The sequence below is a fragment of the Trichechus manatus genome, unplaced genomic scaffold (genome assembly GCF_000243295.1).
Source record: "Trichechus manatus latirostris isolate Lorelei unplaced genomic scaffold, TriManLat1.0 scaffold00054, whole genome shotgun sequence".
Classification (NCBI taxonomy): domain Eukaryota; kingdom Metazoa; phylum Chordata; class Mammalia; order Sirenia; family Trichechidae; genus Trichechus; species Trichechus manatus.
Window position 1 is genome coordinate 1788801 of NW_004443990.1, and position 27929 is coordinate 1816729.

General features: G+C 37.6%; 1 protein-coding gene across 1 annotated transcript in view; it reads left to right on the forward strand.

The window, feature by feature from the left end:
- The first annotated feature begins 8586 nt into the window (after positions 1-8586).
- The window catches only part of PPM1D (protein phosphatase, Mg2+/Mn2+ dependent 1D), a 43800-nt gene continuing 24457 nt past the window's right edge, over positions 8587-27929 (forward strand). The window contains exons 1-2 of the mRNA XM_004377842.2: positions 8587-9305; positions 26141-26369. Of these exons, the coding sequence (XP_004377899.1) occupies positions 8828-9305; positions 26141-26369 (707 nt within the window). The 5' untranslated portion in view covers positions 8587-8827. The remainder of the gene's footprint in view (positions 9306-26140; positions 26370-27929) is intronic.

Genomic DNA, 27929 nt, shown 5'->3' on the forward strand with positions numbered 1-27929 from the left:
GGTTTCCAACCCTGCTACTTCTCTGCACACTAAGGATCACCTAAATCCTTCCCAGCAGCCCCACTCAGTACCTCCCACCAAACCCTCCAGTGAGACATGGTACAAAGAAAGGATACCCAAGTGGGAGACACTGCCTAGATTCCCTTTACAATTTCATCAAAAAAGATACTTATTTTTTAAAGAAAATGCAAAAATCAGAGCAGAAGATGATGAAGACTGGGGGGAAAAAGAGAGAAAAAAGAAAAAAAACCTATATACACCAGTGTCCATTGCAGCATTATTCACAATAACCAAAATGTGGCTAACTCAAGTGTACATCAACAGATGAATGGAGAAATGAAGTGTGATATATATGTACAATGGAATATTATCCATAAAGAGAAATAAAATTCTGATACATTCTACAACATGGATGAACCTTGAAAACATTATGCTGATTGAAATAAGCCACAAAATATTTCATAAAAGGACAAATATTGTATGATTCCACTTATATGAAATATCTAGGAAAAGCAAATCAATAGAGACAAAGTTTATTAGGGGCTACTAGAAGCTAGGGGAAGGAAGAATGAGAGTTATTGCTGAAGGGGTACTGAGTTTCTGTTCTGGGTAATGTAAAACTTCTGAAAATGGATAGTGGTGATAGTAGCAAGCATGGTGTAAGTAATTAATGTCACTGAATTGTGCACTTAAAAATAGTTAAAATGGCAAACGTTTTGTAATGTATATTTTACCGCACACACAAAGCCTATAGAGCACATCCTACAGCCTCAACCTAATATTTTGCAAAAATGTCCTGGAGAGAAGCAAGATATCCGTATGTAGTAAGAACACAAACTAAGGTCTGCAAGAAATGTAACCTTATTTTCTAAAATTAAATTTATATTTCATACCCCCATTTCACCTTTATGTCATTTTTAAATTCATTTTATGTAAGTAGGCAGAGTAAGCTGTAGTATTCTCATTACAAAGATATCTCAGTCTTCTGACTTCACATCATTTTTCATTAAAGGCCTTTCAAGAATAATTATACAATAAAACTCTTTCCAACAACCACCATTTAAATGATTTCCCTGATTAATTGGTGTTTGGCATTCCCTTTAAAAAAGATACTAATGTCCAGCTCATGCTAGACACTTGGGGCTAGACTTCAACTATGATACATCCACAGACCACTGCCGTCCACATGTTGAGTCAATGCTTGTTCACAAACCTGTTGCAGTTGCTCGTTTTAATTACATATTTAATTAAATGTTACATAACATGATATGATCAGGGAAAAGAAAATACATTCTATGAAATTAAATGGAATGTTTTGGAAAGACTCAATAAAGGCAGATTAATTTTTAAAAAACTGCTCTGAATTAGGTATGGGTGAAACTACCATAAAAGATTGGTGGTGCGGTGGGGAAGTTATAAAATCTAGCAGGATTCTGCATGGAGATCACTTTGCATGTTTTTGAGTTCTTGTTCCACTTTAAAGAAGTCAGAACTGAAAGTCATAGGTAATGCACTATTGATGTGGTTTATGAAAAAAGGAGGGATGCTAAACTCCCAACAGTGAACTCATATTTAAAATAAAACTCTTAGCCCTACATCAAAAGATCGGCAAATGAATGTATGTTAATATAAGCTAAAATAAAATGTTTGACTATTTATGTATACATTTTTATGATTTCTTGTTTTAATCTTTAAAAAAAAAAATTAACTAATTGTGGTAGACTGAAAATGGCCCTCCAGAAGATTTCCTCATCCTAATCACTGGAATCTATGAATGTTACCTTAGATGGCAAAACAAAACAAAAAAACAGACTTTGCAGATGTGATTAAATTAGGATTTTGAGATGGGGGATTATCCTGTATTATCCTGTATACATGCCATCACAGGTATCTTTATAAGAGGGAGGTAGAGGGAGATTTCATACGAGGAGATGTGAAGACGGCAGAGAGAGATTTGAAGATGCTGGCCTTGAAGATTGGAGTGATACAGCTGCAAACCAAGGAATGTCAGCAGTCACAAGATGGAAGAGGCAAGAAATCGATTCTCCCCTAGAGGGAGTGTGCCCTGCTTACACCTTGATATCAGCCCAGTGATACTGATTTCAGACTTCTGCCCTCTCAAAGGAAAGGGAGAATAAATTTCTATTGTTTTAATCCACCAAGTTTGTGGTAATTTGTTACAGCAGCCACAGAAAACTAATACTATGACTATGGTTATGATCATGTTGGATAAAAGGGCTATCTGAACTGAACTGAACCTGTAAGTCAATTCCAGTTCAGATTCTTGTGTCTAGAATGAACAAACTGGTGTCTTAGTCATCTAGTGCTGCTGTAACAGAAATACCACAAGTGAATGGCTTTAACAAAGAGATATTTATTCTCTCACAGTCTAGTAGGCTCCAAGTCCAAATTCAGGGTGCCAGCTCCAGGGGAAGGCTTTCTTTGTTGGCTCTGGAGGTAGGTCCATGTCATCAATGTTCCCCTGGTCTAGGAGCTTCTCTTGTGCAGGAATCTTGGGTCCAAAGGACGTGCTTTGCTGCTGGTGCTGCTTTCTTGGTGGTATGAGGTCCCCATGTCTCTCAGCTTGCTTCTCTGTTTTATATCTCAAAAGAGTTTGGCTTAAGACACTAACTAATCTTGTAGATCTCATCAATATAACTGCCGCTAATCCATCTCATTAACATCATAGTGATAGGATTTATAACACGTAGGGAAATCACATCAGATGACAAAATGGTAGACAGTCACACAATACTGGGAATCAGGACCTAGCCAAGTTGACACACATTTTGGGGGGACACAATTCAATCCATGACACTGGGTAAACTGCCTTTCTTTATAGAATTCTGCCCCATGATGCAACCCAATAGATGAACATCTCAGAAACCAAGCATATATGTTGGCGTACCATTGGTGGCAAGAAAAAGATCCTCTTGAGTTACTTCAAATAATATATGGCTTATAATAAGAATACATGTGAGGAAAAAGAAAATAAGAATTTTAGCCATGAGGTCAATTAAGACAAACAATCTCACTTTAGGAAAAGCCAAATAACCATAGCATGGCCAGGGGACTGAAAAGTCACTCAGAAACTAAGACATCTCCAGGAAACTCAATAGCAGTTTTTCATGGATTTTCACTCAACTAGTCCTTCACTTGATTCAGCTACTCTTGGTCTTTGCTTTTCTTTATGTTGTTTTTTTGTTTGTTTACTTTCCCTACCATTACTAGCTAAATTCCTCAGCCTCTACTGTGTTTGGCTTCTATTCTAATGGTGTCTGCTTGCTTATAATTTGACTTATTCAGATATAATCACACACTCCTGAGATGAGGCCTGAAAAAAAAGCATAAAAAATTCTCAAAGCTTTTATTTTTACCTGAATATTTTATGTGAGTTTGAAATCTACTTCATATTTTACCTATGTTTGTTTTCATGTAAAAATAACAAGTTTTCCTCAAATATTTCAGTGAAGTTGATGCTCCAGGAACATGAGTGAAGTTCATCCTGTGGCTTTGCAGTAATTTGCCTGTCATATTCTTGTTTCCTCAGGTATGTCTAATCTCACTTAAAAAGCAATTTGAGAAGCACTGGCTTATTCCTCACTTCAGCTCATTTGTGGATCATAATGTGGAAATAAAGACCACTTCTGCCTCATAACCTAATCACCTTTAAGTGTCCAAGCCTAGTGTTAATTGCTTCATTCTTTTTGAATTCCCCAGTTCAAACTGATTGATTCAGTTTTTCCTCCCCATGGGGAAATAATTTAATCTTCATAACTGAGTATCATTGGGTCATTAATTTCATTAATAAATTTGCACATAAGACTAAAGCCTAAAAGCAAAAAGCAAGTTTTATGAATAGAAGTAATCTAAACAAAAATGTAAAGCACTATTTAGTATAAATATAGAATTTATTCTGCCTACTATTAGTCACTGGCATCCAATTTTCATAGTTGGTAAAACAATTAAAAGTGTGGAAAGGTAAAAATTCCTAATCTGGTTTGGAAAAAAAATAATCAGGCATTTTGAATCAACTTTGCAAAGAATCAGGAAAAAAAAAGTCTAATAAGTATCTTTGCAAAGATGTCATAAAAATGTAACTTGATATTCAGCTCTGTCTACGTACAGCATACTTATTACGCATAGCATCTTGTAAAGTGTTATTGGCATAGCAACATCTGTAGAATGAAAAGCTTAATTAAATCAAAATTTATCTGTAAAATGCATATTATTATATATATTGTGTATTGTGTGTGTATAGAATTCTGCCCTAGGGTGTATATACACTCTGGAGAATAAATGTTTTATCAATATAGTCAAATTCTCATACAGACAGATATTTAGAAAAATTAATTTTTAAAGAATATCTTTCCCCCTCTATCATCTCTTCCTCCCTCCCTTCCCCCCCCCCATCTCTCTATCTCTCTGTGTGTCTCTCATGCTTTCAAACAAGGACACTTTACAGGTTGCCGGCATATTTATGTACTGCCTACTCTTTAGATTCCTTTCCTAATCCAAACAGCTGTTTGGAGTGGGGGTGAGGGAAAGGATGGGGAAGTTCACATGATACAGAACAAAACTGTCCTAAGCTGCCCCACTCTGGACTGCGGTTGAGGTAAGGGTGGGAGGAGTTCCCTTAAAAAGGGGCTCTGGGGAGAGTGAGAAGCAAGGGAGGTGCAAGGAGGAATGAGTTTCCGAGAATGTGGTAATAGTTGTCAGATGAAGCAGAGAGGTCAATGAGCAACAGAACTGGAACTGAATTTGGTAATTGGGAGGTAAAAAGTGGCTACTGAAGGAAGGTAAAGAGGATAGGAAGTCAAAGTGGAAAAGAAAACTTTTGAGAAAATTTAATCCAGAATTAAATGGAAAAGAATCATTAATAACAATGGTAAGAGGTAAGATATATGGAGTGTTGTATGTAGCCACTCTCCTAGACCTTTTATATGCACTACCTTTTTTGAGGGGTGGCGGGGGGTGGGGTGGAATCCCTGGTGGCACAGTGGTTAAGTGATAGGGCTGCTAACCAAAAGGTTGGCAGTTCGAATCCACCAGCTGCTCCTTGGAAACCCCATGGGGAAGTTCTGCTCTGTCCTATAGGGTTGCTATGGGTCAGAATCGACTTGATGGCAACAGGTTTGGTTTTTGTTTTTTTACCTAGTTTTTTACCATACCTCACTAGGTGGGTGCTAAGTAACATATGCCAAGTTATACAGCTATAACATGTAATTGATTTTTCTATTAAAGCACACTCTAAGGCGAGAACCTTCAGAATTTTTCTGATGAGCAAACATCGTAGGAAAAAAATATAAGGATTAAATCAAAAGCAAACTGTAAGTTATTATTGTATGTGTTTTTGCTTCTTGCCCACTATTCATTTAAAATACAAGCTCCTCTTTTAAAAGGTGGTTTAATAGTTGAGCTTTAAAATATCAGTTTTGGAGCCCCTTCTAAGTTCATTCAAGTCCAACAGACTGGATAGAGGAAGAAAATGTAGGGGAAAAAATGTTGGTGGTCTTCCAGCTCAGCACAGAGGAGACAGTGAGTGTTCCAAGATAATCTGCTCCCACCTAGCTCAGAAACCAAAACAAATGCTATGTTTAAGTTTTACTAGTTTCTGTCTTAAAGTTGGTGTCCTATGATTCTGTTTCAAATTCTGAATTGCACATTGTTTGGAGCTTAAAACCTTCTCCAACAGCATGGGTAGTAAACAGTACTGCTGGGTAAAACTAAGCCACACAATAATTACTTTAGGGAAAAAAATGCTTTTTAAAACCATTAAAACAAATAGATGCTATAACTTTTCAGCAAATGAGAAAAAAGGGTATTTTTCATCAAGATAAAGTAATAAATTCAAGAGTCTCTTTAGAAAAAAGGCTAAGTGTCTAAGTAAAGCTATCTAAAGAGAAAAGGTATGAATATTCTTTCCACAGTAATGCCTCAGAAACCAGTTATCTGCAGAAAACATGACAGATTGGATTTTCATGGCTAATTAAGAACACATACAGGTTTGACACCTTTGGGACTCTGGCCACAGTGATTCTAATTTTGTGTCTCCCACCAATTTATATTCATGCACAACAAACATGACAGTGGTAGTCAGATTAAACTGATTATTTTGTTAAGTCTCGAGTTGCAAAAACAATAAGGTCAGAGTAAAGGCAGGGTCACAGAAGTTAGCCTCTTGAGACACATTATCTCATAGTTCTAAATACACAGGTTGGCTCTAATAAACAATGGAAAAACTACTTAGTAGCTGTTACTGATATTTTCTAGCTATGAGAAGAAACAATAGCAAATTAATTATATTTTGCTTCTAAAGTTAATTATTACGTTTGAAGATTTTGAACTCAATAATTAAAAGCAAAATATTACTCAAAAGTGAACAAATCAGGGATAAGATAGTTAACCCCGAGATACATCCAAGGAAAAAATGCTTTTTAAAATCATTTAAAGCTCTACTTAGACACTTAGCTTAGCCTTTTTTTCTAAAGAAACTCTCTTGAATTTATTGTTTTACCTTGATGAAGAATTCCCTTTTTTGTTATTTGCTGAAAAGTTACAGCATCTATTTGTTTAAATGATTTTAAAAACTTACTATCTGGAGTGCCACTAACCAATGGATAAAAAATGGATCATTTTATAAAAGCTATTGAGAAACCTTTTTGAAAGAAATTCAGATTAGATCTTCAGTTCATGCCAAAATACTTCCAGATAAACTTGAATGTAAAAACAAATTTTAACCATAAAAATACCAGAACTAAGTGAGCTGAAGTCTCACCATCCTCGCTTCTAAAGAGCATTCTGGCTGTATTTCTTCTAAGACTGATTTGTTCATTCTTTTGGCAGTCCACAGTATATTTAATATTCTTTGCTAACATCACAATTCAGATGCATCAATTCTTCTGTCTTCTTTTTTCATTGTCCAGCTTTTGCATGCATCTGAGGTGATTGAAAAGACAATGGCTTGGGTCATCAAAGTAACATCGTTTACTTTTTAAAGCAACGTATTAGGAATGAAGGTCCTTTCAGACATTTGCTTCCAGAATAAGAAGGTTTTGTCTATATAATAATTTTGCTAGGGCAAATAACCTCCCTCTACAACTAGTGTATCTAAGATTTCAACAGATTCTTCTGCTGCCTTCCCATCAACACTCGCAGACTCACCCACCACTCTCAACGTTATGCAGCGAAAAACATCGAAGTGCTTGGATCACCCAGAGCTAACAGTAAACTTGATATCGTAGTCTGGTCTTTTTTTTTTTTAAGCATCTAGAACAAGCTTGGTGCCTTAGCAGTGATGGGCAAGGTGCTGAGAGGCATTGCTTTTGTGTTTGGTCTGTAATCCACATCATTAGCAATTTCTCCATATCTAATACAGGTCCCTCTTGCATTTTCTTTGCCTTGTAACTTTCAGTGGAGCAGATCCTTTAACAGCTTGGAGAGTTTTTTGTTTTTGAGGATCGTCGTGATTGTCAAGTGCAGCATGACTAAATCTGCTACATCCCATTCTCCCATCTTTCTGAACTCATATAACCTTACGGGACCGGGATTTATGCCCGAACAGACGTTATGCGGTGCATGACTGTAGTATCATTCCATTTGAAAATCTCAAAGGCTGTACAGGAAAGAGCCTACAAGAGATTTGATGGTGAAATGGCCAAGAACTGAAAAAAGTGAATTTAAAACTGATTCACTTCAGGAACGTTTGCTGTTGAGAACATACTAACCTGCCCACTCTGAGGCTTATTTTTAATCTATCAAAATCCATGCAAAAGTTTGAGTGCTTTGATTGTGATCTGTGAAGCGAAGAGGGGAGATTGATAACCAGATTGTTAGAGCACTTGTCGCACTTGGCTGGTATGAAGTTTTTCTAAGCAATTTTCATGTTATCTGATACCACAGGAGTAAAATGTACCAGGGCTAGTCGGAAAAAATACTACGTTTAACAAAAGCTGAAAATATCTGTTACTAATGATTAAAACAGAACCCTCCTAAGTCTCTGACATATCTAGTTAGTTGTGTGAAATGAGACTGTGCAGTTGATGGTGGAAATTCCCCAGGTTTTCTTAACAAAACTGGATTGCCTCCCTCTTCAGCTCCCAGTAGAATATATCCCACCCAAATCCAGCTCAAAGATGCCAGCCACACTTTTTCCAGCCAGTTCACAAACGACTTTCGAAGGAAGGTTTCCCGCCATTTCACTTATAGGAATGAAAGGTCTTTCCACCTTAGATTCTCCATATACATGGGAAGCCCGAGCTTACACCGTTTTCCTCTCCAGGCAAGCAGCGGGACGATCCCAGGGGCTGAGCTGAAAGGTGACAGACTAAGTCACCCTGTAACAGTTCAGCATCTGCGGAAAACCCGGCGGGGTAAAAGCGCGCAGTTAGGGGAAGTTAATGAGGATTGTGCGCGGGCCCAAAGCCCGCGGTGGGAAAAGCGAGCGCAGCCGTTGCAAGGAGGAGCGAGGGTTGTGGGCGGAGGGCGGGTTCGCTCCAACTCGATTCCAATTGGTCCGGTCCAGAGAGCTGAGTGACGACAGCCCTGGAGAACGCCTGATTTGTGTGGTGGGCGCGGGCCGGCGGAGGAAGCGCATTGCGCAGGCGCAGTTGCTCGGCTCCTCTCGCCTTAGCGCTCCGGCCCAGCTCTCGCGGACAAGTCCCGACATCGCGCGCTCCACCCACCCCCCCACCTCCGGGACCGCCCCTTCCCCCTTTCGGCGTCGTCGAAGATAAACAATAGTTGGCCGGCAAGCGCCGACTGTGTCTCCCGCCGCCGCCGGATTCGGCGGGCTGCGTGGGACGGACGGGATCCCAGCCAGCCGACCATGGCGGGGCTGTACTCGCTGGGAGTGAGCGTCTTCTCCGACCAGGGCGGGAGGAAGTACATGGAGGACGTTACTCAGATCGTTGTGGAGCCAGAGCCGACGGCCGAAGAAAAGCCCTCGCCGCGGCGGTCGCCCTCTCAGCCGTCGCCTCCGCAGCCGTTACCACCGCCATCGGCTCTCCCTGGCAGCGAAGTCTCTGAGAAAGGCCCAGCGGTGGCAGCCCGAGAAGCCCGCGATCCTCCCCCGGATACCGGGGCTTCGCCGGATCCCAGTCGCTGCTGCCGCCGCCGTTCCTCGGTGGCCTTTTTCGCAGTGTGCGACGGGCACGGCGGGCGGGAGGCGGCACAGTTTGCCCGGGAGCATTTGTGGGGTTTCATCAAGAAACAGAAGGGTTTCACCTCGCCCGAGCCGGCGAAGGTTTGCGCTGCCATCCGCAAAGGCTTTCTCGCTTGTCACCTCGCCATGTGGAAGAAACTGGGTAAGTTCCATGGTTTGTTTGGCGCCCGCCTCTTTTTCAGCCAGTTCAGGGCTTTTAGCATCAGCCAGCATCGCGTGGGCCCCCGGCACTCGAGAGCGCTTTCAAAGTGTACGTTTATAAAAGTGAAGATTCTTCTCGGTCGAATGGCACTTTTTAAGGTGGAGATCCGGGCAAGCAAACTGGTCTTGGGAGAGAGAGGATTGCTGTCTCCCTGCAACTGGTCCTCGCTTTATTTCCACTCCCCAAGGATGAATGGGAAGCCGTCTTCTCCTTAAGCTGTTTCACTTTGGTGGCAGCTAGCGAAAAGTGTAGAAACCTGGCGCCAGATTTTTTCCAAAAGGTAAATCGAAGACAACGCTGCTACCCGGGCTACGCGAAGGAAGCGGGAGATGGCAAAAATTAGAGTGTCTCCCTACAATCTGTCATTTTGCTCTTGAAGGACTTGTCCCTCTCGGTTGCCGCCTACTGGTGATGTCAGTTCTCCAGATTGACCCAGGGTGGCTGATAGTCGGAGTGAAGTGTAAGCTAATTTAGAAGGGCTGAAAGGTAATCAAACAGTTTAAAGTCTTGGAAAGAATTCGTTGCGGTGACTATAAAATGTTTCTGGGATTTTTATGCGTATACTGCACATGAAAAAGAAAAGCGCGGAACTTGTTACCTCAAAACTAGCCCCATGTGAGGGGTGTGTGTTAAATTCATCTAGGGCCTTTTAAAAGTACTTTTTTTTTTTTGTAATTGCTTTAACTAGTTGCTCCCAGATAGTTCTGAACAGTTCCGAGTTAAAAGAATTTACAAGTTATAAACGTCCATCAAAGTAGCAAAAGGTAAGGTATTACTAATATGCTGAAAGGAAACAAAACCAAAACCAAACCCTTTGCCGTCAAGTCGCTTCCAACTCGTAGCGACCGTATAGGATAGAGTAGAACTGCCGTATAGGGTTTCCAAGAAGTGGCAGGTGGATTCAAACTGCCGACCTTTTTGGTTAGTAGTCCAGCTCTTAACTACTGCGCCACCAGGGCTCCAAGAAGAAACAGTGACCTTTATTTCTAAAAATTCGGTATCGCGTCTCTGACAGATTGTAGTTGTAGTTTCACCTAAAATTTCAAGTGTTTTATAAAGCAGCCAATGTTTCTGTGCCCAATATATGTTATCTTACAGGACTGAAGTTGCTTATCTATTTCGGTGAATAAATGGCATGCATTTTTTTTTTTAACAGAAAAGATAATATTCTTCTTACTTTAAAACAAAACAAAACTCGTGTTTTTGGTAGCATAATAACGTTTTATTTCCTGCAGAGAGATAGAGACATAGAAAAAAGTATCAAAGATTTGACAAATACAGAACAGCTTTGAAAAGGTATTGTCATAGAGTTATAGATGAGCTTCTTTCAAAGCTTATTTTCCATTTGCCTGGCTTTCTGCCAAAAATTATTTGATTTGACTCATAAACCATCCAGTTGGCTTGTTGCTGGAGGCGTTTCCCATCCAATCCCAGAGGTCCCTATTATGGATTTGTTTTGTTTTTGTGTAGGCAGGGTAGAGCTGAAAGCACTGCAGTATATTCTAGAAATATATCACATCATTGACTGCAGGGCGACTAGAAGTAGGCAGCAAGGCAATAGATATAGAGGATGATTAGACACAAATAACTATTTAGAGTCCTTTTTATTTTGCAGTACACTTGGAGCAGCATGAATTTGCCGTATTTGGACTGTGAGGATTGAAAAAATACAAACACTCCTCTTAGTTAATTGATTTTTAAAAAAAGTTATATATAAACCCTGTTACTAAAATGAGCATTTTTTAATAAAGTTGAGGGCATGACGGTAAGTGTGAGTGTGTATGTTTTTTATATACACAAGGTTTTTAAATCAGACTTATACCCCTATGATGTATAGTTTAGAACCTTAGACTCCAGACAGTTGTTAAAGTCAGGGCTTTGTATTGATTCCTTCTGGTTTGAACCCCTGCTGAGAATTTGCATTTTCATCCCAGATACTACTGAATCAGAATCTACATTTAACAAATCACCAGGTGATTCTTGTGTATAATACATTTTAAGAACCACTGCTCTACTAGCAATTCTCAGAATTGGTCCCTAACCAGCCTCGTTAACATTGCCTGGGACCTTGTTAGAAATGCAAATTCTCAGCGAAGGGGGGCGGGGGGTTGAACCAGAACAAACCGGTTCAATGCCCTGATTAAAGTTTGCTTTGTACCACAGCTAAACCTTGGACTCCATCCTCAGAATTTGAATAAACCAAACCCGATTTCTAACGTGTTAAGTTTAACAACAAAAGTATGCTAATATATTGAAGTCTTGGCACAAGAAATGCAATTAAAAAAATTATTTTACTTCAGTACAGAATTCATGGATGATTCTTTGTTTTCTATAAAATAAGCTTAAACTTTTCAGTTTGTAATCCAAAGGCCAAGCTCTTTTCTGTCCACTTTCAGCTTCCCTATTCAGTTCTGTTACTCACATTGCGACTACATTATTCTACTCACCTTTTCCCAGGACACACTGAAATATTCCTTTTTCGTGGATTCCTGCCCTCCTCCTCTTCCCCAAAAGGAAGAAAATGCAAACAAAAATATACTTATCATACAGTCTCCAAGTCAACATCTTTTATTCTGTGAAGGCTTCTGTTTCTCTTGGAATTGAGCATATTTTGTTTCTTTTGTAGTTCTCATTGGGTTATAGCAGTGGTTCTCAATTTTTTTGCTCTCAGGACCCTTTGTACTTTTAAATTATTGAAGACCTCAAAGAGCTTTTATTTATGTGGGCTGTATCAGTATTTCCATATGAGAAGCTAAAGGTGAGAAATTTAAAAATACTTTTTAATTAATTTTAAAACAAATAATAAGGTTGTTACATGTTAATGTATTTTTAAATGAAAAAATCACTCTTTTCCAAAATTAGAAATATTGATGAGAAGAGTGACATTGTTTTACATTTTTGCAAATCTCTTTTAATGAGTAGCTTAATAGAGAACAGCTGGATCCTCCTATCTGCTGTGTTCAGTCTGTTATGCTGTGTTGTTTGGTTGAAGTATATGAAGAAAATGCCTCACACAGACAGGTAGTAGGAAAAGGAGGAATATTTTATTAGTCTTTTCAGATAATTTTGAATATTCTATACCAAAGTGGTAGTTTCTGAAAGTTAGTTGTAATGGAATCTGAAACCGTATCATTGAACTTTTTGTACTTTTACTTTAAGATGTATTAGTCTATCTTGCACTGGGAGTGAATCTTTTACACGTGTAATTTTGTAACATTGTGCATTAATCATTTGGAAAATAATGGTTCAGTGAGTTAAGTAGATCTTCCAAATACTGACACATTTCATTATACAGTATCAAAAATCAATTTGTCAGTATCACTGATCTCATCGGAAAAGTCTTTTATTGGTGAGCTATTAAGTTCACTGTAGTAGATACAAGTTTTCCTAAATGTAAATTGTTAAGCAATAATTACAATTTTATCATTGGCAACAATACTGTCAGTTTTTTTTCTTGAAGTGAAAAGCTCACTTTGTTCATTTTCAAGAAATTGTGTTTATGCCAGACTCCCAAATCTAATTAACAGTTTGTCAGTCTTTCAAGTAAAAATGGTGGTTCATGAAAAATGTGGCTAGTTCAGTTCATAATTCAGACAATCAGCGTCTTTCCTCTGGACAGCCACAGGATGCAACAGAAGCCTGCAGTTCGTACTCCTCTTTTTGTCATATAGAGTATTAAAAATATGTGTATTTGTGGGTTGAGATTTAATAAAATTTTTATTGCATCATCAAGGACAGTGTTAACTGAAACCGGCTTGCATTTGTTTTGTTTTAAAACTGTAAGAACTATGAAGAATACAGTGACTATTAGTTCAGTTTGATGACACTCCCTTGACTCCCTGCTAAGGTACCAGCAGTTGTACTCAACATTGCTTTGTACTATCAGTGCAAATGTCAACACAGTGAGAAGGGCATATAAAATCTTAGAATTATTATGAAAATAGTTTTGACCTTGTGGAATTCCTGTAAAAATCTCACTGTGAGAAAACCACTCTGTAATAGTATCTGCCTCTCAGCTAAATCTTGAGATCCTTGGAGGGTAAAGATACTGCTTTACTCACAATCAATCTTCTTAGGGCTGACCACACACAGTGCCTTGCCAGAGTAGCTACTCAAGAACCAGTTGTGTTTAATTTCTGTGAGTGTAAAGATTAAATAAATTGACTTTCATTTTTGAAGAACTCTTTCTCTGCCTGCCTGAACACTTCTTGATTTATTCAGTTAACGTTAAACTTGCCTTCTAGGGTCTTTTGAGTGCTTGCGTAGCCCTCCCAGATTTACAAAGGAAAAACTAATTTATCTGAAATTTTAAAAAATGACTTATTTTTGACAGAAGATAGGGGATTTGATGAACACAGCATGAAATGACAATATATGAGTGTATCTTTATTAAAGTCATTTTTTTTATTTTCATCACTTCTTGACATAAATTATAGTACAGACTTATTTTCCCAGTGTATATTCACATGTATAGATTTACTGTTCTTTTATTGTGTTTACCTTTAAAGAAATACAGGCAGTCCCTAGGTTATGAACAAGATTAGTTCGTAAGTGTGTCTTTAAGTCGAATTTGTAGGTAAGTCAGAACAGGTGTGTACAGTTCTTATTTAGCCTTACTTTAGTGCAAGAAAGGGACCGTGTTGGTGCATAGTTAAAGTACTCAGCTGCTAACCTTGAAAGGTTGTTTGTTCAAACCCACCAGCCGGTCCATGGAAGAAATATGTGCCAGTCTGCTTCCATAAAGATTTACAGCCTTGGAAATCCTATGGGACAGTTCTACTCTGTCTTATAGGTTCTCTATGAGTCGGAATTGACTCAATGGCGGTGGGTTTGGTTTGGTTTGGGTTAGTGCAAGAAAAGGCTCTAAGCCTTTTCAACGATTTAAAAGCTACATGTGCGGCAAAGTGAAGGTGATTGTGATGATGAATTTGTCTCGAGTAGGGGTTGGTTCAGTCGTTCACAGTAAGGGCAAATTTATATAACATTAAAGGGCAAGTATGAGTTGTCCATAGGTCTGATGTTTATAACCCAGGGACTTACTCTAATGCTTTAACATTTATGTGGGATTTTTTGGATTCACTTATTTGAAACAGTGTTATTATCCCTTCTTTTGATAGCTTCATGAAGATAGTGAACAAAGTGCAACTTTTCTTAACTGTGTGTCATAGTCCATTGAACTGTTATCAAGAGAGCCAATAGAAAGATAACAACATACTGCTGAAACAAGTAAAATCTGATCTCTGATTAACTACTGGGAGTTTGCCACAGTATTTGTAAAGAAAGATGTAAAGTAGAATTTTTGTTTGTTAATTTGGCTAAAGATCAGAGCACTTACTTCAGTGAGTAGGCCAAAAGAATTATGAAGAAGCCAACCTTAACCTAAATTGGTTCTAGGTTTGGCAGATAGTTTTCATTAACTTACATTTAAAATTAGATTGGCCAGGGGAGGCAAATTTGAAGAAAACTTCTCTTAGAATCATAGAATTTAAACCTCTAACTTTAGTTTGATGATTTCCAATTTTTTTATGACCGAGGATCTTTAACTTCTCACATATCACATGTTTTGAAAGAGTTGTTTGCCATAATACTATTATTTATCAAATACTAAATTTTCCACTTTTGTTAGTTATTACTTTTGATCATTATTAGATAATCTCTGCAGCCACAGAATTGATATAATTTTAGTGATAAGGAAGAAACTTAAATTCTAATTAGCTTTTACCTTAAATAGGTAAAATCTTATTTTTTTGAATCTTTAAACTATATCATGAAATATTTCAGAAATAAAGTATAAAGAATGATAATAATAAACACCTATATATAACCCAACTTAAAAAAATTAACAATTGCCAGTGTAATCGAAGCCCCGGTCTCTAACTGTACTTATCAGATCTTTTTTCCTCCCCACAAGAGGCAACTCCTCTCCTAAATCCTGAATTTCATGTTTATTATTTACACATTTTGTTTAGTAATTTTATTATGTTGGGTTGTACCTCTAAACAATGTATAGAACATTTTGCATGTTTTTTATAACATAACTGACATCTAACTATATGTTCTTTTGGGTCTTGCTATTTTGGTTCAGTATTTGTGATTCCTTCACGTTGTTACTTGTAGCTCTGGTTTGTTCATTTTCATTTATGGATAGTACAAATATACCACCATGGTGCCCATTGATTCTATTTTTAATGGATATTTAGGTTTCCAGCTATTTATAATTAACAACAATGGTGCTGGGAACATTCTTGTATGTGTTTTTTTTTTTTTCACGTTTGGAACTTTTTCTAGGTCAGAGATTGGTGAACTACAGCCCACAGTGAAATGGGTTGCCACCATTTTTTTTTTTTAAATAAAATTTTATTGGAATACTGCCACGATTATCCATTTATATGTTATCTATGGCTACTTTCACGGTACAACAGCAGAGTTGAGTATTATGACAGAGCTAGTAAAGCTGAAAATATTTCCTCTCTGGCCTTTCACAGAAATGGTTTGCTGACCCTGCTCTAGAATATTAAGATTACAGTTGCTAGGTGATAGGGTATGTACATTTTTGCCTTTACTTGATATTGCCAAATTGCTTTTCCAAACGTTCGTACCAGTTTGCACTGTCCCCAAAAAGTGTAGGAGAGTTATGTTTGCTGCATAACCTTGCTAACACTTGTAGTTGTTAGACTATATTTTGTACCAGTCTGGTTGGTATGATGTTTCTCATTGTGGTTTTAATTTCCGTTTCCCTGATTACTAGTGAGGTTGAGCATCTTTATGTTTGTGCCTTTTGTCTTTTCTGTTTATGAAATACCTTTTGATTTTTTTTGCCCATGTAATTGAATTGCTGTCTTACTGATTTATAGAAGTTCTTTATGTATTTTGGATACTCTTTGTTATATAGGTTGTAAATATCTGCTAGTTTTCAACTCGTCTATTTAATTTTTTCATGATGTCTATTAATGAACAAAAGATCTTAAATTTAATGTAGATCTTTTGTAGTTCTTGCTTTTTGAGTCTTATTGAAGACATCTTTCTGTACCTTAACAGTCATAAAGATGCCGCTGTGTTTTCTTCCAAAGGTTTAAAGTTTTGCTTTTCACAGTTAGGTCCTTAATCCATATTGAATTGATTTTTATGGTACTATGAGGTTGGGTATATTTTTATTTTATTTTCTATTTGGATATCTAATTGTTTTAGCACCGTTTCCCCATTAGGCTGCAAGAACAGCTCTATAATATCAAGTTTTCATATACGTATTTTTTTTTCCTGGATTCTCTATTTTGTTCTTTTGGTCTGTTTACCTATCTCAGGACCATACTGTTTTAATTATTATGACTTTATAAAGTCTTAATATCTCTTATACTGAGTCCCCTCCTTACCATTATTTTTCTTTTTCCAAACTTGGTTGTTCTTGGACTTTTGCTCTTCTGTATAAATTCAGATTAGCTCTTAAGTTCTGTGTAAATTTAAATTAGCTTTTAAATTCCCCCCACACACTCACACACGCATGCACGCACACATGCATACACAATCTTTAGAGAATTTGATAGCATTGTGTGTATCTATACTTCAATTTGGGCAGAATTTATGTCTATAATAAAGTCTATCTGTAAAAATGGTATGGCTCCATTTTATTTTTCAATAAAAATTCATGATTTTCTCCATAAATTTTGTGTACATCTTTAATAAGGTTTGGTCAGGAGTACTTTATATTTTTTGTTATTGCATAGGATATCTTTTTTGTGGTTTTTTTTCATGGTGGTGACCTTCATATTACATAAAATTAACCATTTTAAAGTTAATAGTTCAGTGCCATTTTGAATACTTAGTGGCAATTAGTGTTCCACCGCCACCTCTATCTAGTTACAGAATATTTTCATCACCTCAAAAGGAAACCCTATGCCCATTAAACAGTTGCTCCCAATTCCCTTTTCTCCTCCAGCCCTTGGCAACCACCAGTGTACATTATGTCTCTGTAGATTTGTTCTGAATATTTTATTTAATGGAATCATATGATATGTGGCCTTTTGTGTCTGGCTTCTTTAATGTTTTCAAGGTTCATCCATGTTGTATCATGTATCAGTACTTCATTCCTTTTTTATGGCTAAATAATATTTCATTGTATGCATCTAAGGAGCCCTGGTGGTGCAGTGGTTAAGCATTGGGCTGCTAACCATTGGTAGGCTATTTAAACCCACCAGCTACTCTGTTTCCTTAAAGATTATAGCCTTGGAAACCCTACGGGGCAGTCTACTCTATCCTGTAGGGTTGCTATGAGTCGGAATCTACTCAGTGGCAACAGGTTTGGTGTATGCACATACCACAATTTGTTTATCCATTCGTCTGTTGATGAGCATTTGGGCTATTTCCACTTTTTGGCTATTGTGATTAGTGCTACTTTTAACATGTGCGTACATGTAAGTTTCAGTACTAGTTTTCACTTCTTTTGGCTATTTACCTGAGAGTAGAATTGCTGGGTCATATGCTAATTCAATGTTTAACTTTTTGAGGAACTGTCCAACTGTTTTCCATAGTGGCTGAACCATTTTACATTCCCACCAGCAGTGTATGAGGGTTCCAGTTTCTGTACATCCTTGCCAAAACTTGTTATTTTTCTTCCTTCTTTTTTTTTAATTATAGTAATCCTAGTGAGTGGGAAGTAGTACCTCACTGTGATTTTGATTTGCATTTTCCTAATGACTAATGATGTTAAGCATCTTTTCACATGCTTGTTGGCCATTTGTACATCTTCTTTGGAGAAATTTCTATTCAAATCCTTTGCCTGGTTTTTAAATTGAGTTGTTTGTCTCTTTGTTGTTGAGTTGTAAGAGTTCTTTATATATTCTGGGTACTAGACCCTTACCAGATTCTCCCCATTCCCCAGAGTTTGCTGTTACTGATTGTTGGGGGCTGCAGTCATGTGTTTATTTAGTGACTTTTCCAGATTCTTTTTGCAAATTCTGTATTCTTTGTCATGGGTGATCACTGAAGTTGCTATTTTGTTATCTCAGTTGTCAGCCAGTGACCTGACAGAGCATTCCTTAAACACCTGAAGTCAAAAAGAGGGGGAAAATACTACTCTTGCAGTCTTTGCAGCTTAGGTCTGAGCTGGAGCACTCCTTCAGTACTGAGCCAGGTTGTCTGTAGCTCTGCCTTTGCCTTCACCTTCTGCTTGCATGGAGTCTGCAGATCCACTAGAAGTGTAAACTTAGGGTCTCTCATGTCTTTCTGAACATGCATCTGGTTCTGGGCATGCACGTTGCACTCTCTTCCTCCATATAAGAGGCCTTATTCCCTCTTCTAAGCGCTTATGCTTCCACCTTCCTGGGCTTTATTGGGTCTGTCTGCTGTTTGCCCTGTCCTCTGTCCCTTGCATCAGGCAGAAATGGGCAGCGTGTATCTTTAAATCTTTTGACAGACACTGTTCTAGCCTAAGGGGAAGGAGGTTCAAAATAAAGGTCTGCCTCTGTACCAGTCCCTCGGGGAACCACAAGACAGATCAAAATGTACAACTACAGGGCTTTAAGAGCAAAGTCTATATTAGTGCCTGGTACCAGCAAACTGGACCACAAATGTGGGCTGCCATCCTCATGGCTGCTACTTCATGGGGACTGGGAGATGGTAGGCAGGTGAGCAAAAATGGTCTCTTACCAAAAAATCAGCTGCCCCTTTCTTCATCAAGCAGTCCTTGATGTAAGTTTTGGATTAGATTCCAGAAAATGTTGATTCTATCTTTACCAGTTTATGGTTGTTTCAGTGGAGAGACTGGATTCTTTGAGCACCCTATTCTATTTTCCATGACATCACTCAAGTGTCTTTTTAAAGTTGCAGTTTTAAACTGTTGCTAGGTATAGAAAAACAATTGCTTTTATGTTTTTTATCTTTTATCTGGAAACTTTGCTAAACTTTTCTTCTAATTTTAATCCTTTTGTGGTGCAAATGTTTAACGCGCTTGGCTGCTATCCAGAAGGTTGGAGGTTCAAGTACCCAGAGGTGCCTTGGAAGAAAGACCTGGCAATCTACTTCTGAAATCAGCCATTGAAAACCCTATGGAGCACAGTTCTACTCTGACACACATGGGTTCGCCATGAATTGGAATTGACTGGATGACACCTGGTTTATACCTTTCAAACTATAAATTTCCCCTTAAGCGCAGCAATGCCTTCCACAAATTTCAGTGTTTTATTTTCATTACCATTTACTTCTGAATATTTTTAAATTTTCATTATGATTTATTCTTTGGCCTATGAATTATTTGAAAAAGTTTTCAAAATTTCCAAATACATAGACTAAAATTATTTTTACTTTTTTGATTTTTCACTGAACTGTACTGTGGCCAGAGAGCATGTTTCTTGATTCTTGGATATTTATTTATGCTTGTTTTGACCCAGTATGTGGTAAAATTTTGTAGCATTTTTATATGTACTTGAGGAAGTTTATTGTTAGGCTCATTTTTCTTTGTTATGTCCATTAGATCAAGCTTTCTAATGGTATTCTCCAAAAATTTAGTCCATTTGTTACCTGCTCTATTATACTAAGAAAAAGGTGTTAGTCTTTCATTATAAAAGTGATTTTGTTAATTTTTGCATCTTTTTTTTTTAGAGGTACAAACAAATTTAGAATTGTTATTATACATGTATGCTGATATACACAGGGATAAACAGGAACTGTGCCTGGTCCCGTCAATAAGGAGGGTTGTATGGTGGGAACAGAGTGGTTAGGGCCTTTCATTCCCTCCTAGTTTCAGAATCAAGACAGCACATAATATTGGGCCTTAATTTTAAGCCTTACACCACAAAAGGGAAAAACTACAATGCACCTTGTGGCATAAATTGGAATTGGAAGTATCTGTGTAGGTATTGATGGGAGTTTTATAGATAGATAGATATGGAAATAAATATAGATGTAAATCTGTGTGTGTGTACACGTACATATATATTCCTTAGCTTTGTCCACTGAGAAGGCCAGGGAGCAGCAGCACTCCAGTATAAGACTGGGACAAGGAACTGCAAGAAGAGCCAGAAAGCAAGGAAGTGCTCAAAGAATGATAAGAACACATCAAAAGGACCCAGAGCCATTTTGAAGGAGCTGCCGTCAGTCAAATGTAGGATAATTTCAGCATCAAAATAAGTAATGATAAACTCATTGCTGTCGAGTTGATTCTGACTCATAGTGACACTATAGGACAGAGTAGAGCTGTCCCGTAGGGTTTCCCAGGAGAGGCTGGTGGATTCAGACTGCTGATGTTTTGGTTAGCAGCCAGTTTCTTAACCACTGTGCCACTAGGCTCCAAATAAGGATAGTAATGGATTATGAGGAGCCCTGGCGGCGCAAGGGTTAAGCTCTCGGCTGCTAACTGAAAGGTTTGCGGTTCGAACCAACCCAGAGGCTCCATGGGAGAAAAGACCTGGCGATCTGCCCCCATAAAGATGACAGCATAGAAAACCCTATTTGGCAGTTCTGCTCTGTCACATGGGCTTGCTATGAGTTGTAATTGACTGCATCTACCAACAACAACGATGGATTATGGTCATTGACTGAAATAGGAATCATGAGTTAATACTGATGAATAAATAAAGAAATGAGAAGAGAAAGCTTTTCTGTATAGTAGACTGTCTATTAATAAATGTGAAAGGAATGATGAAATGAGAAAATCACTCACATTTGGCGATCATGATAATAGTAATTAATTCAGCCAAGAAGCATCAATGAATGCTAAAACTAGTGAGTAAAAAGGAACAGGATATTTATATATTCTCAAATTACCTCCCACAAAATACTGAAAAAACCTGTTGCCATCAAGTCAGAATTGTCAAGTTGATTCCAGCTCATAGCGACCCTATAGGACAGAGTAGAACTGCCCCATAAGGTTTCCAAGGCTGTAAATCTTTATGGAAGCAGACTGCCTGGTGGGTTCAAACCGCTGACATTTAGGTTAGCAGCCATGCGCTCAACCAGTGCGCCACCAGGGCTCCTCACAAAATATTAATTAGAAAAGGAAAAAGATTACAGTGAAGAAGAGTACAGATACCACTTTAATCAAGGAACCAAAGGTAGTATCACTTAGAACACATGGAATATGAATGAGAATCCTAGTGGCTTCAACCCCACATTGGCTATATAACTAATTGATGTTTTTTTAAGGGTCTGTTGCCTGCAACCTACTTTGTGGTACTAGTTTTGTATTACAGTTCTTAAAAGTAACAAACTGCAGCCATCTAAGATACTTCACTGGTCTCACCCCCTTGGGAGCAAGGGAGAATGAAGAAAACTAACGACCAGAGGAAAGATTAAGCCAAAGGACTAATGGACCACAACTACCACGGCCTTCACCAGGCTGAGTCCAGTACAACTGGATGGTGCCCGGCTACCACCACTGACTGCTCTGACAGGGATCACAGTAGAGGGTCCCAGACAGAGCTGGAGAAAAATGTAGAACAAAATTCTAACTCAAATAAAAGACCAGACTTACTGGCCTGACAAAGACTGGAGAAACCCCGAGAGTATGGCCCCCAGACACCCTTTTAGCTCAGTAATGAAGTCACTCCTGAGGTTCACCCTTCATCCAAAGATTAGACAGGCCCATAAAACGAGACTAAAGGAGCACACCACCCAGGGATAAGGATGAGAAAGCAGGAGGGGACAGGAAAGCTGGTAATAGGGAACTCAAGGTCAAGAAGGGAGAGTGTTGACGTGTAGTGGGGTTGTTAACCAATGTCATAAAACAATATGTGTACTAACTGTTTAATGAGAAGCTAATTTGTTCTGTAAAGCTTCTCCTGAAGTACAATTAGAAAAAACCTTGATTTTCTACAAGCACACTAAAAAAAAGTAACAAACTGACTTAAGTGTACATTAAGGGGGGGAAATCTTTATTGGAACAATACTGGATAGCTCACAGAATTAAAAACTCAAAACCAGGTCTCAAAACTGACAAAAAGCAGGATACCTTTGGTACCTAGGTGACAGGATCCAGTGGACACTCACTGAAAGGTTTTGTCTTTGGGATGAATCAGCTCCAGGAGTTCTCTGTCTTTAGGTCATTCTGTCTAAGATGCGCTGTATGCAGTGGAGGCTATGCAGTTCCCCAGAACAAAATTGGGATGCTTCTAACAGAAGTGGGGAATGGGTAGTGGACAGGTATACAGTATAATTAATACTATTAAATATGGGCTAAAATGAGAGGAAGGAGCCCTGGTGGCACAGTGGTTAAAACATTTGACTGCTAACCAAAAGGTTGGTGGTTTGAAACTACCAGTGGCTCCTCGGGAGAAAAATGTGGCAGCCTGCTTCCATAAGGATTTACAGCCGTGGAAACCCTATGGGGTCATTATGAGTCAGAATTGACTCAATGGCAGTGCGATTGGTTTTTAAAGTGAGAGGAGCCCTGGTGGCACAGTGGTTAAGAGCTTAGCTGCTAACCAAAACTTCGGCAGTTCGAATCCACCAGCTGCTCTTTAGAAACCCTGTGGGGCAGTTCTACTCTGTCCTGTAGAGTTGTTATGAGTCTGAATCGACACTACAGCAAGGGGTTTGGTTTGGTTTTGCTTTAATTAAGAAAAACACTTAATATTTAAACATGTTGATTCTTTATTGTATAAAATTAGGGCAGCTTAATTAGAATCTCAACAGTTTTTTTAATTTTGCTAGTTGCTTCTAAAGTTCCTCTGGAAAAATAAATTCGCAGAAATACTTAAGAGAATTTTGCAAAAAAGAATAATAAGGAATATTTAAATTTCTAATTATTAAAAAGCACTGTAAATAGATTAGTAAAATGAGTCCAGAAATAGATCTGAGGCAAAATGTAGCATATGATAAAGGTGACGTTTCAAGTGAATAGGGAAAGCATGGATTTGGTATTTTTATATCATTGCAAAATATCTTTGTCCATTTTAATACTTTCGATCAAACCTTTGATTTAAACAATATCACTAATGTGTCTTTGAATATACTTTTATTTTAAGGCTCTTTTTTTTTTTCTGTTTTGTTTTAGGTGCCTTTTGTAAATAGTTGAACTACTTGTATACTGTATGTCTTAGCTATGTAGTGCTGCTATAACAGAAATACTGTAAGTGGATGGCTTTAACAAAGAGAAATTTATTCTCTAGTAGTTTAGGGAGCTAGAGGTCCAAATTCAGGGTGCCAGCTCTAGCTGAAGACCTTCTCTCTCCATCAGTTCTAGGGGAAGGTCCTTGTCATCAACCTTGTGTGGTGTTCAGGAAACTTCTTAGCTTTTGGTTTAGTCCAGTTGTGCTGACTTCCCCTGTATTGTGTGTTGTCCTTCCCTACACCTAAGATAATTCTTGTCTACTATCTAGTTAGTGAATATCCCTCTCCCTCCCTCCCCATCCTCCTAACCATCAAAGAATGTTTTCTTCTGTGTTTAAACCTTTTCTTGAGTTCTCATAATAGTGATCTCATAAAATATTTGTCCTTTTGCAGCTGACTAATTTCACTCAGCATAATGCCTTCCAGCTTCATCCATGTTTGAGATACTTCGTGGATTCATCGTTGTTCTTTATCATTGCATAGTATTCTGTTGTGTGAATATACCATAATTTGTTTATCCATTTGTCCATTGATGGACACATAGGTTGTTTTCATCTTTTTGCTGTTGTGAACAGTGCTGCAGTGAACATGGGTGTGCATATATCTGTTCATGTGACGGCTCTCATTTCTCTAGGATCTATTCCAAGAAGTGGATTGCTGGATTGTATGGTACTTTTACGTGGATGGTATCTTTTTTTAAAAAAAGTTACATTTTATAAATTTTTTGTTGCTGGTATATAGAAATAAAACTGATTTTTTTTATGTAACAGTGTTTGTATCTAGCAACCTTGCTGAACTTTGTTATCAGTGCCAATAATTTATAGATTCTTTTGATTTTTCCCGAAATGTTTGTTTGGGGGCCATTTTCCCTTTGCAGGTTTCTCTTGGTGCTAGTCAGGCTGTTTGCTTTCTTAAGCATGGCAGCAACAAGAATTAGCTAACATTAATTGAGCTCTTAGTATGTGTCAGGTTCTGTTGCAGTGCCTTTACATTTATCCCTGTAGTAAATGATTGTTAGTTTTATATATTACATAAATATGTATTATATATATGAATTTCTGGTAGTGCAGTGGTTAAGAGCTATGGCTGCTAACCAAAAGGTCAGCAGTTCGAATCCACTAGCCACTCCTTGGAAACCCTATGGGGCAGTTCTACTCTGTCCTATAGGGTCGCTATGAGTCAGAATCAACTTGACGGCAACAGATTTGATTTTTTTGTTTTTTTTATATGAGTTTGTAGCTTGATCAGTTTTGGTAGCTGTTCTGATTTTCCTAAGCAATTGTGAGGGCTATTATTTCATATACCCCAAGCAGGCCTCTGTTGTGAGTGACAAGGCACTGTGTAGGTGGGTTCCATTTGTGAGACAAGATGGAAAGGTGTACTTTCCTTTAGGCTTCAGAGAATGTCTTTTCAGAGTATATAACATTGAAAAGAGATAATAACTCTTTAGCCTGAATATATTAGAAAACGTTTCACAGTGTTTCTCATTCCTTATGGATATGAAAGTTGCCCGGCACTCTGCCCAGTATTTTCAGGGCTGGTCCTTCCACTATCCACTCTTGAGACCCTGCTGTCCCTATCAGCAGATCCACTGCTTTCCTTAAAAGAGAGGTATTATAGTTAGTTGCAATTTAAAGACTAAAATGTCTCACCGTAATGTGCAGAGAGCTTAGGCACTGACCTAGTTCCTGAAGTTTTTAAATTAATCTGCCGACTTTCTGCCATCTATTTCTGCCCACAGCTTTTGCCATTGCCTCTGAGCTTAGGCTTTTCTGGGACTCTTAACAGGGAAAACTGACCTACTACCTTCTTTACTGGCTGCTGGTTTTACTTACATTGAATTACATGTTTCAAACTCTTTCCTTCAACATAATCCCGTCTGTTTAAACTTCTAGGAATTTTCCAGTGTTTTATGACTGCTGTGAACTTTTTCTAATATTTATATTCTGTCTTTTCAGTGGGATTTTCATGGGGAGAATAAATATGTCAGTGCTTGGACTCTAAGTCTGTAATCTTGAACTATAAGTTATTATTTGTTAAGTATTATAGAATATTTCGGAATTGTTGAATGAGTAAATTTAATTAGACAGTAAAGGTTTTGGAATTAAATATATGGGGGCTCTGCTATTTAATATTTGAATTGTTTCGAGCAAGTTTCTTAACCATTCCAAATATTGATTTCCTTATCTGTAAAATAAAAATAAGAGTAATCTTATGTATCTCGTGGATTTGTTACAGTATTGTTTGAGATAATGGATGTAAAAAACTTAGCACAGAGGTTGGCATACAGTAAGTGCCCAGTGAAGGTTCTTTGTTAGGTTATGAATATTCAGAATAGTTATTTAAAAAGCAAATGAAATAGCTTTTCCTGAAAATCTTCTTGAAGAGAGATTAAGAAATTAAGCTACTGGCTGTGTGGTATCAAAGCTGTCAACAGATCCTTCCCTCTAAGTGTAGGACTAAAAATTATATGTAAATCTTTCCTGGAATATTTTCATTTTAGGATTGGTTGGATAGTTGTAATATAATTGTTATTTATGAAATTAAATTATTAATATGTTGATTAATGGGTTAACACAAACCCTTCTTGAATAGCTTTCAAAATATTTTCTTAAATTTTTTCTTATGTTCATTTAAATTTTAACGTGCTAATTCAGTATATGTTACTATTTGTTTTCTGACACAGTATTCATGTTTATACCTGGAAGAATAAAGTATTTTATTTCTTATTACAGCAGAATGGCCCAAGACTATGACAGGTCTTCCCAGCACGTCAGGGACAACTGCCAGTGTGGTTATCATACGGGGCATGAAGATGTATGTAGCTCACGTGGGAGACTCAGGGGTGGTTCTTGGAGTTCAGGATGACCCAAAAGATGATTTTGTGAGAGCTGTGGAGGTGACACAGGACCATAAGCCAGAACTTCCCAAGGAAAGAGAACGAATCGAAGGACTTGGTGGGAGGTAATCATTGTGCTGTTTTGTCTTTCCTCTGTTGGTTCTATGTAGTCCTTTTCTGTTTTTCTAACCAGAGTGACCTACTTCTCCCTTTTAACAAAGTTACTTTCTTTCTCAGTGTTCTGAGTTTTTAGTTTGCCTGATACAATACCATGAGCATTCGTATTTATCTCATTATTTTGAATTGGCTGTTGTATTTCTGATAATGGGTCCAAAGGGAAATGACATTTTAGTGGTTCTCAAGTAACAGTACATACAAGGTCTTATTGAAAACCTTCTTTTAAATACTGATCAGCATGACCTTCTTTAAAATCTGGGCTGAACAGCCCTTGTAGTTCCAGAATAGAACAGTTTGAATCTGGCTTTGGGCAAAGAGTTAAATTAGAACTAATCTTAAGCTTTTTTCTTTGATTTCTAAGTCAGATTTCCTGAAAACCTTTCTTATTGTTTCCTTTTCTTTATTTCAACGTAGTGTCTCAATGTAAGTAGTTTGCAAACTAGACACTAAAATTGATTTCACCATAGTATTTTTATCATCTACATTAAAATTTAAGATTCTACTAAAAATCAAGGGAGTGAATAACATGAGAAAATTTTAAAAATTAACCCAATGCTAACTTTTTAAAATTGAAGGTGTGAGGCTAGTTAAATAGAGTCCAGGGTTTTCTGAGTAATCGTTCTAACTAAAGTCTTACCATGATATTATTACTTGTATCTTATTTCTTGCTTTTATTAAATAAATACTGGTCTTTTTCAGAGAATTTATAAACTAGGGAAGAGTATTTTATTTCCTGAAACTTCAAAGAGTACAACAAATCAAGAAGAAAAACACTAAGACACCCCTGCCCCCAGATAGGATAAAGGAGGGAGTTTGTACCAAAAAAAGTGAAAAAATAGTAAACATTTGAAAGGATGTTTACCATTATTGAAATGAACTGTATTTCCTGCTATTGGATTAGCAAAGATTAAAACACCAAAGAGGTACTCCTCAGTATTTTCTTCAGTGGATACCTTCACATGCTGTTGGTAGGATTATAAATTGGTAAGACCTATATAGAATATAATACATACCAATAGCCTTAAATGTTTACTGACTGAGTAATTTCAGGAATCTAGAAGAATATGAATTGTAGACAAAAATATATGATTGTAGCATTGTTTAATGACTGTTAAAGCCTGGAAATAACTTGAAGGCCCAACAGCTGGAGAACAGTTAAGTATTTTATAGTACATATTCATAACACTGAATATGATGTAGACATCATAAAATAATGATTATGGATTTTTAAAAAAATCATGATGTTGTGAACAATTTCAAATATAAGATAGAGGAGTATACTGAACTGCCACATACTATGGGGAATTTCTAATGATAAGGAAAAAATGCTTATTGATGACAGAAAAGCAGGATATAAAATTATACTTGTAGTGCTATCACTATGCAAGGAGCTCTGGGGGCATAGTGATTTAAGCGCTTGGCTGCTACCGAAAAGGTTGACGGTTTGAACCTACCAACCACTCTGTGGGAGAAAGATGTAGCAGTCTGATTTTGTAAAGATTACAGCC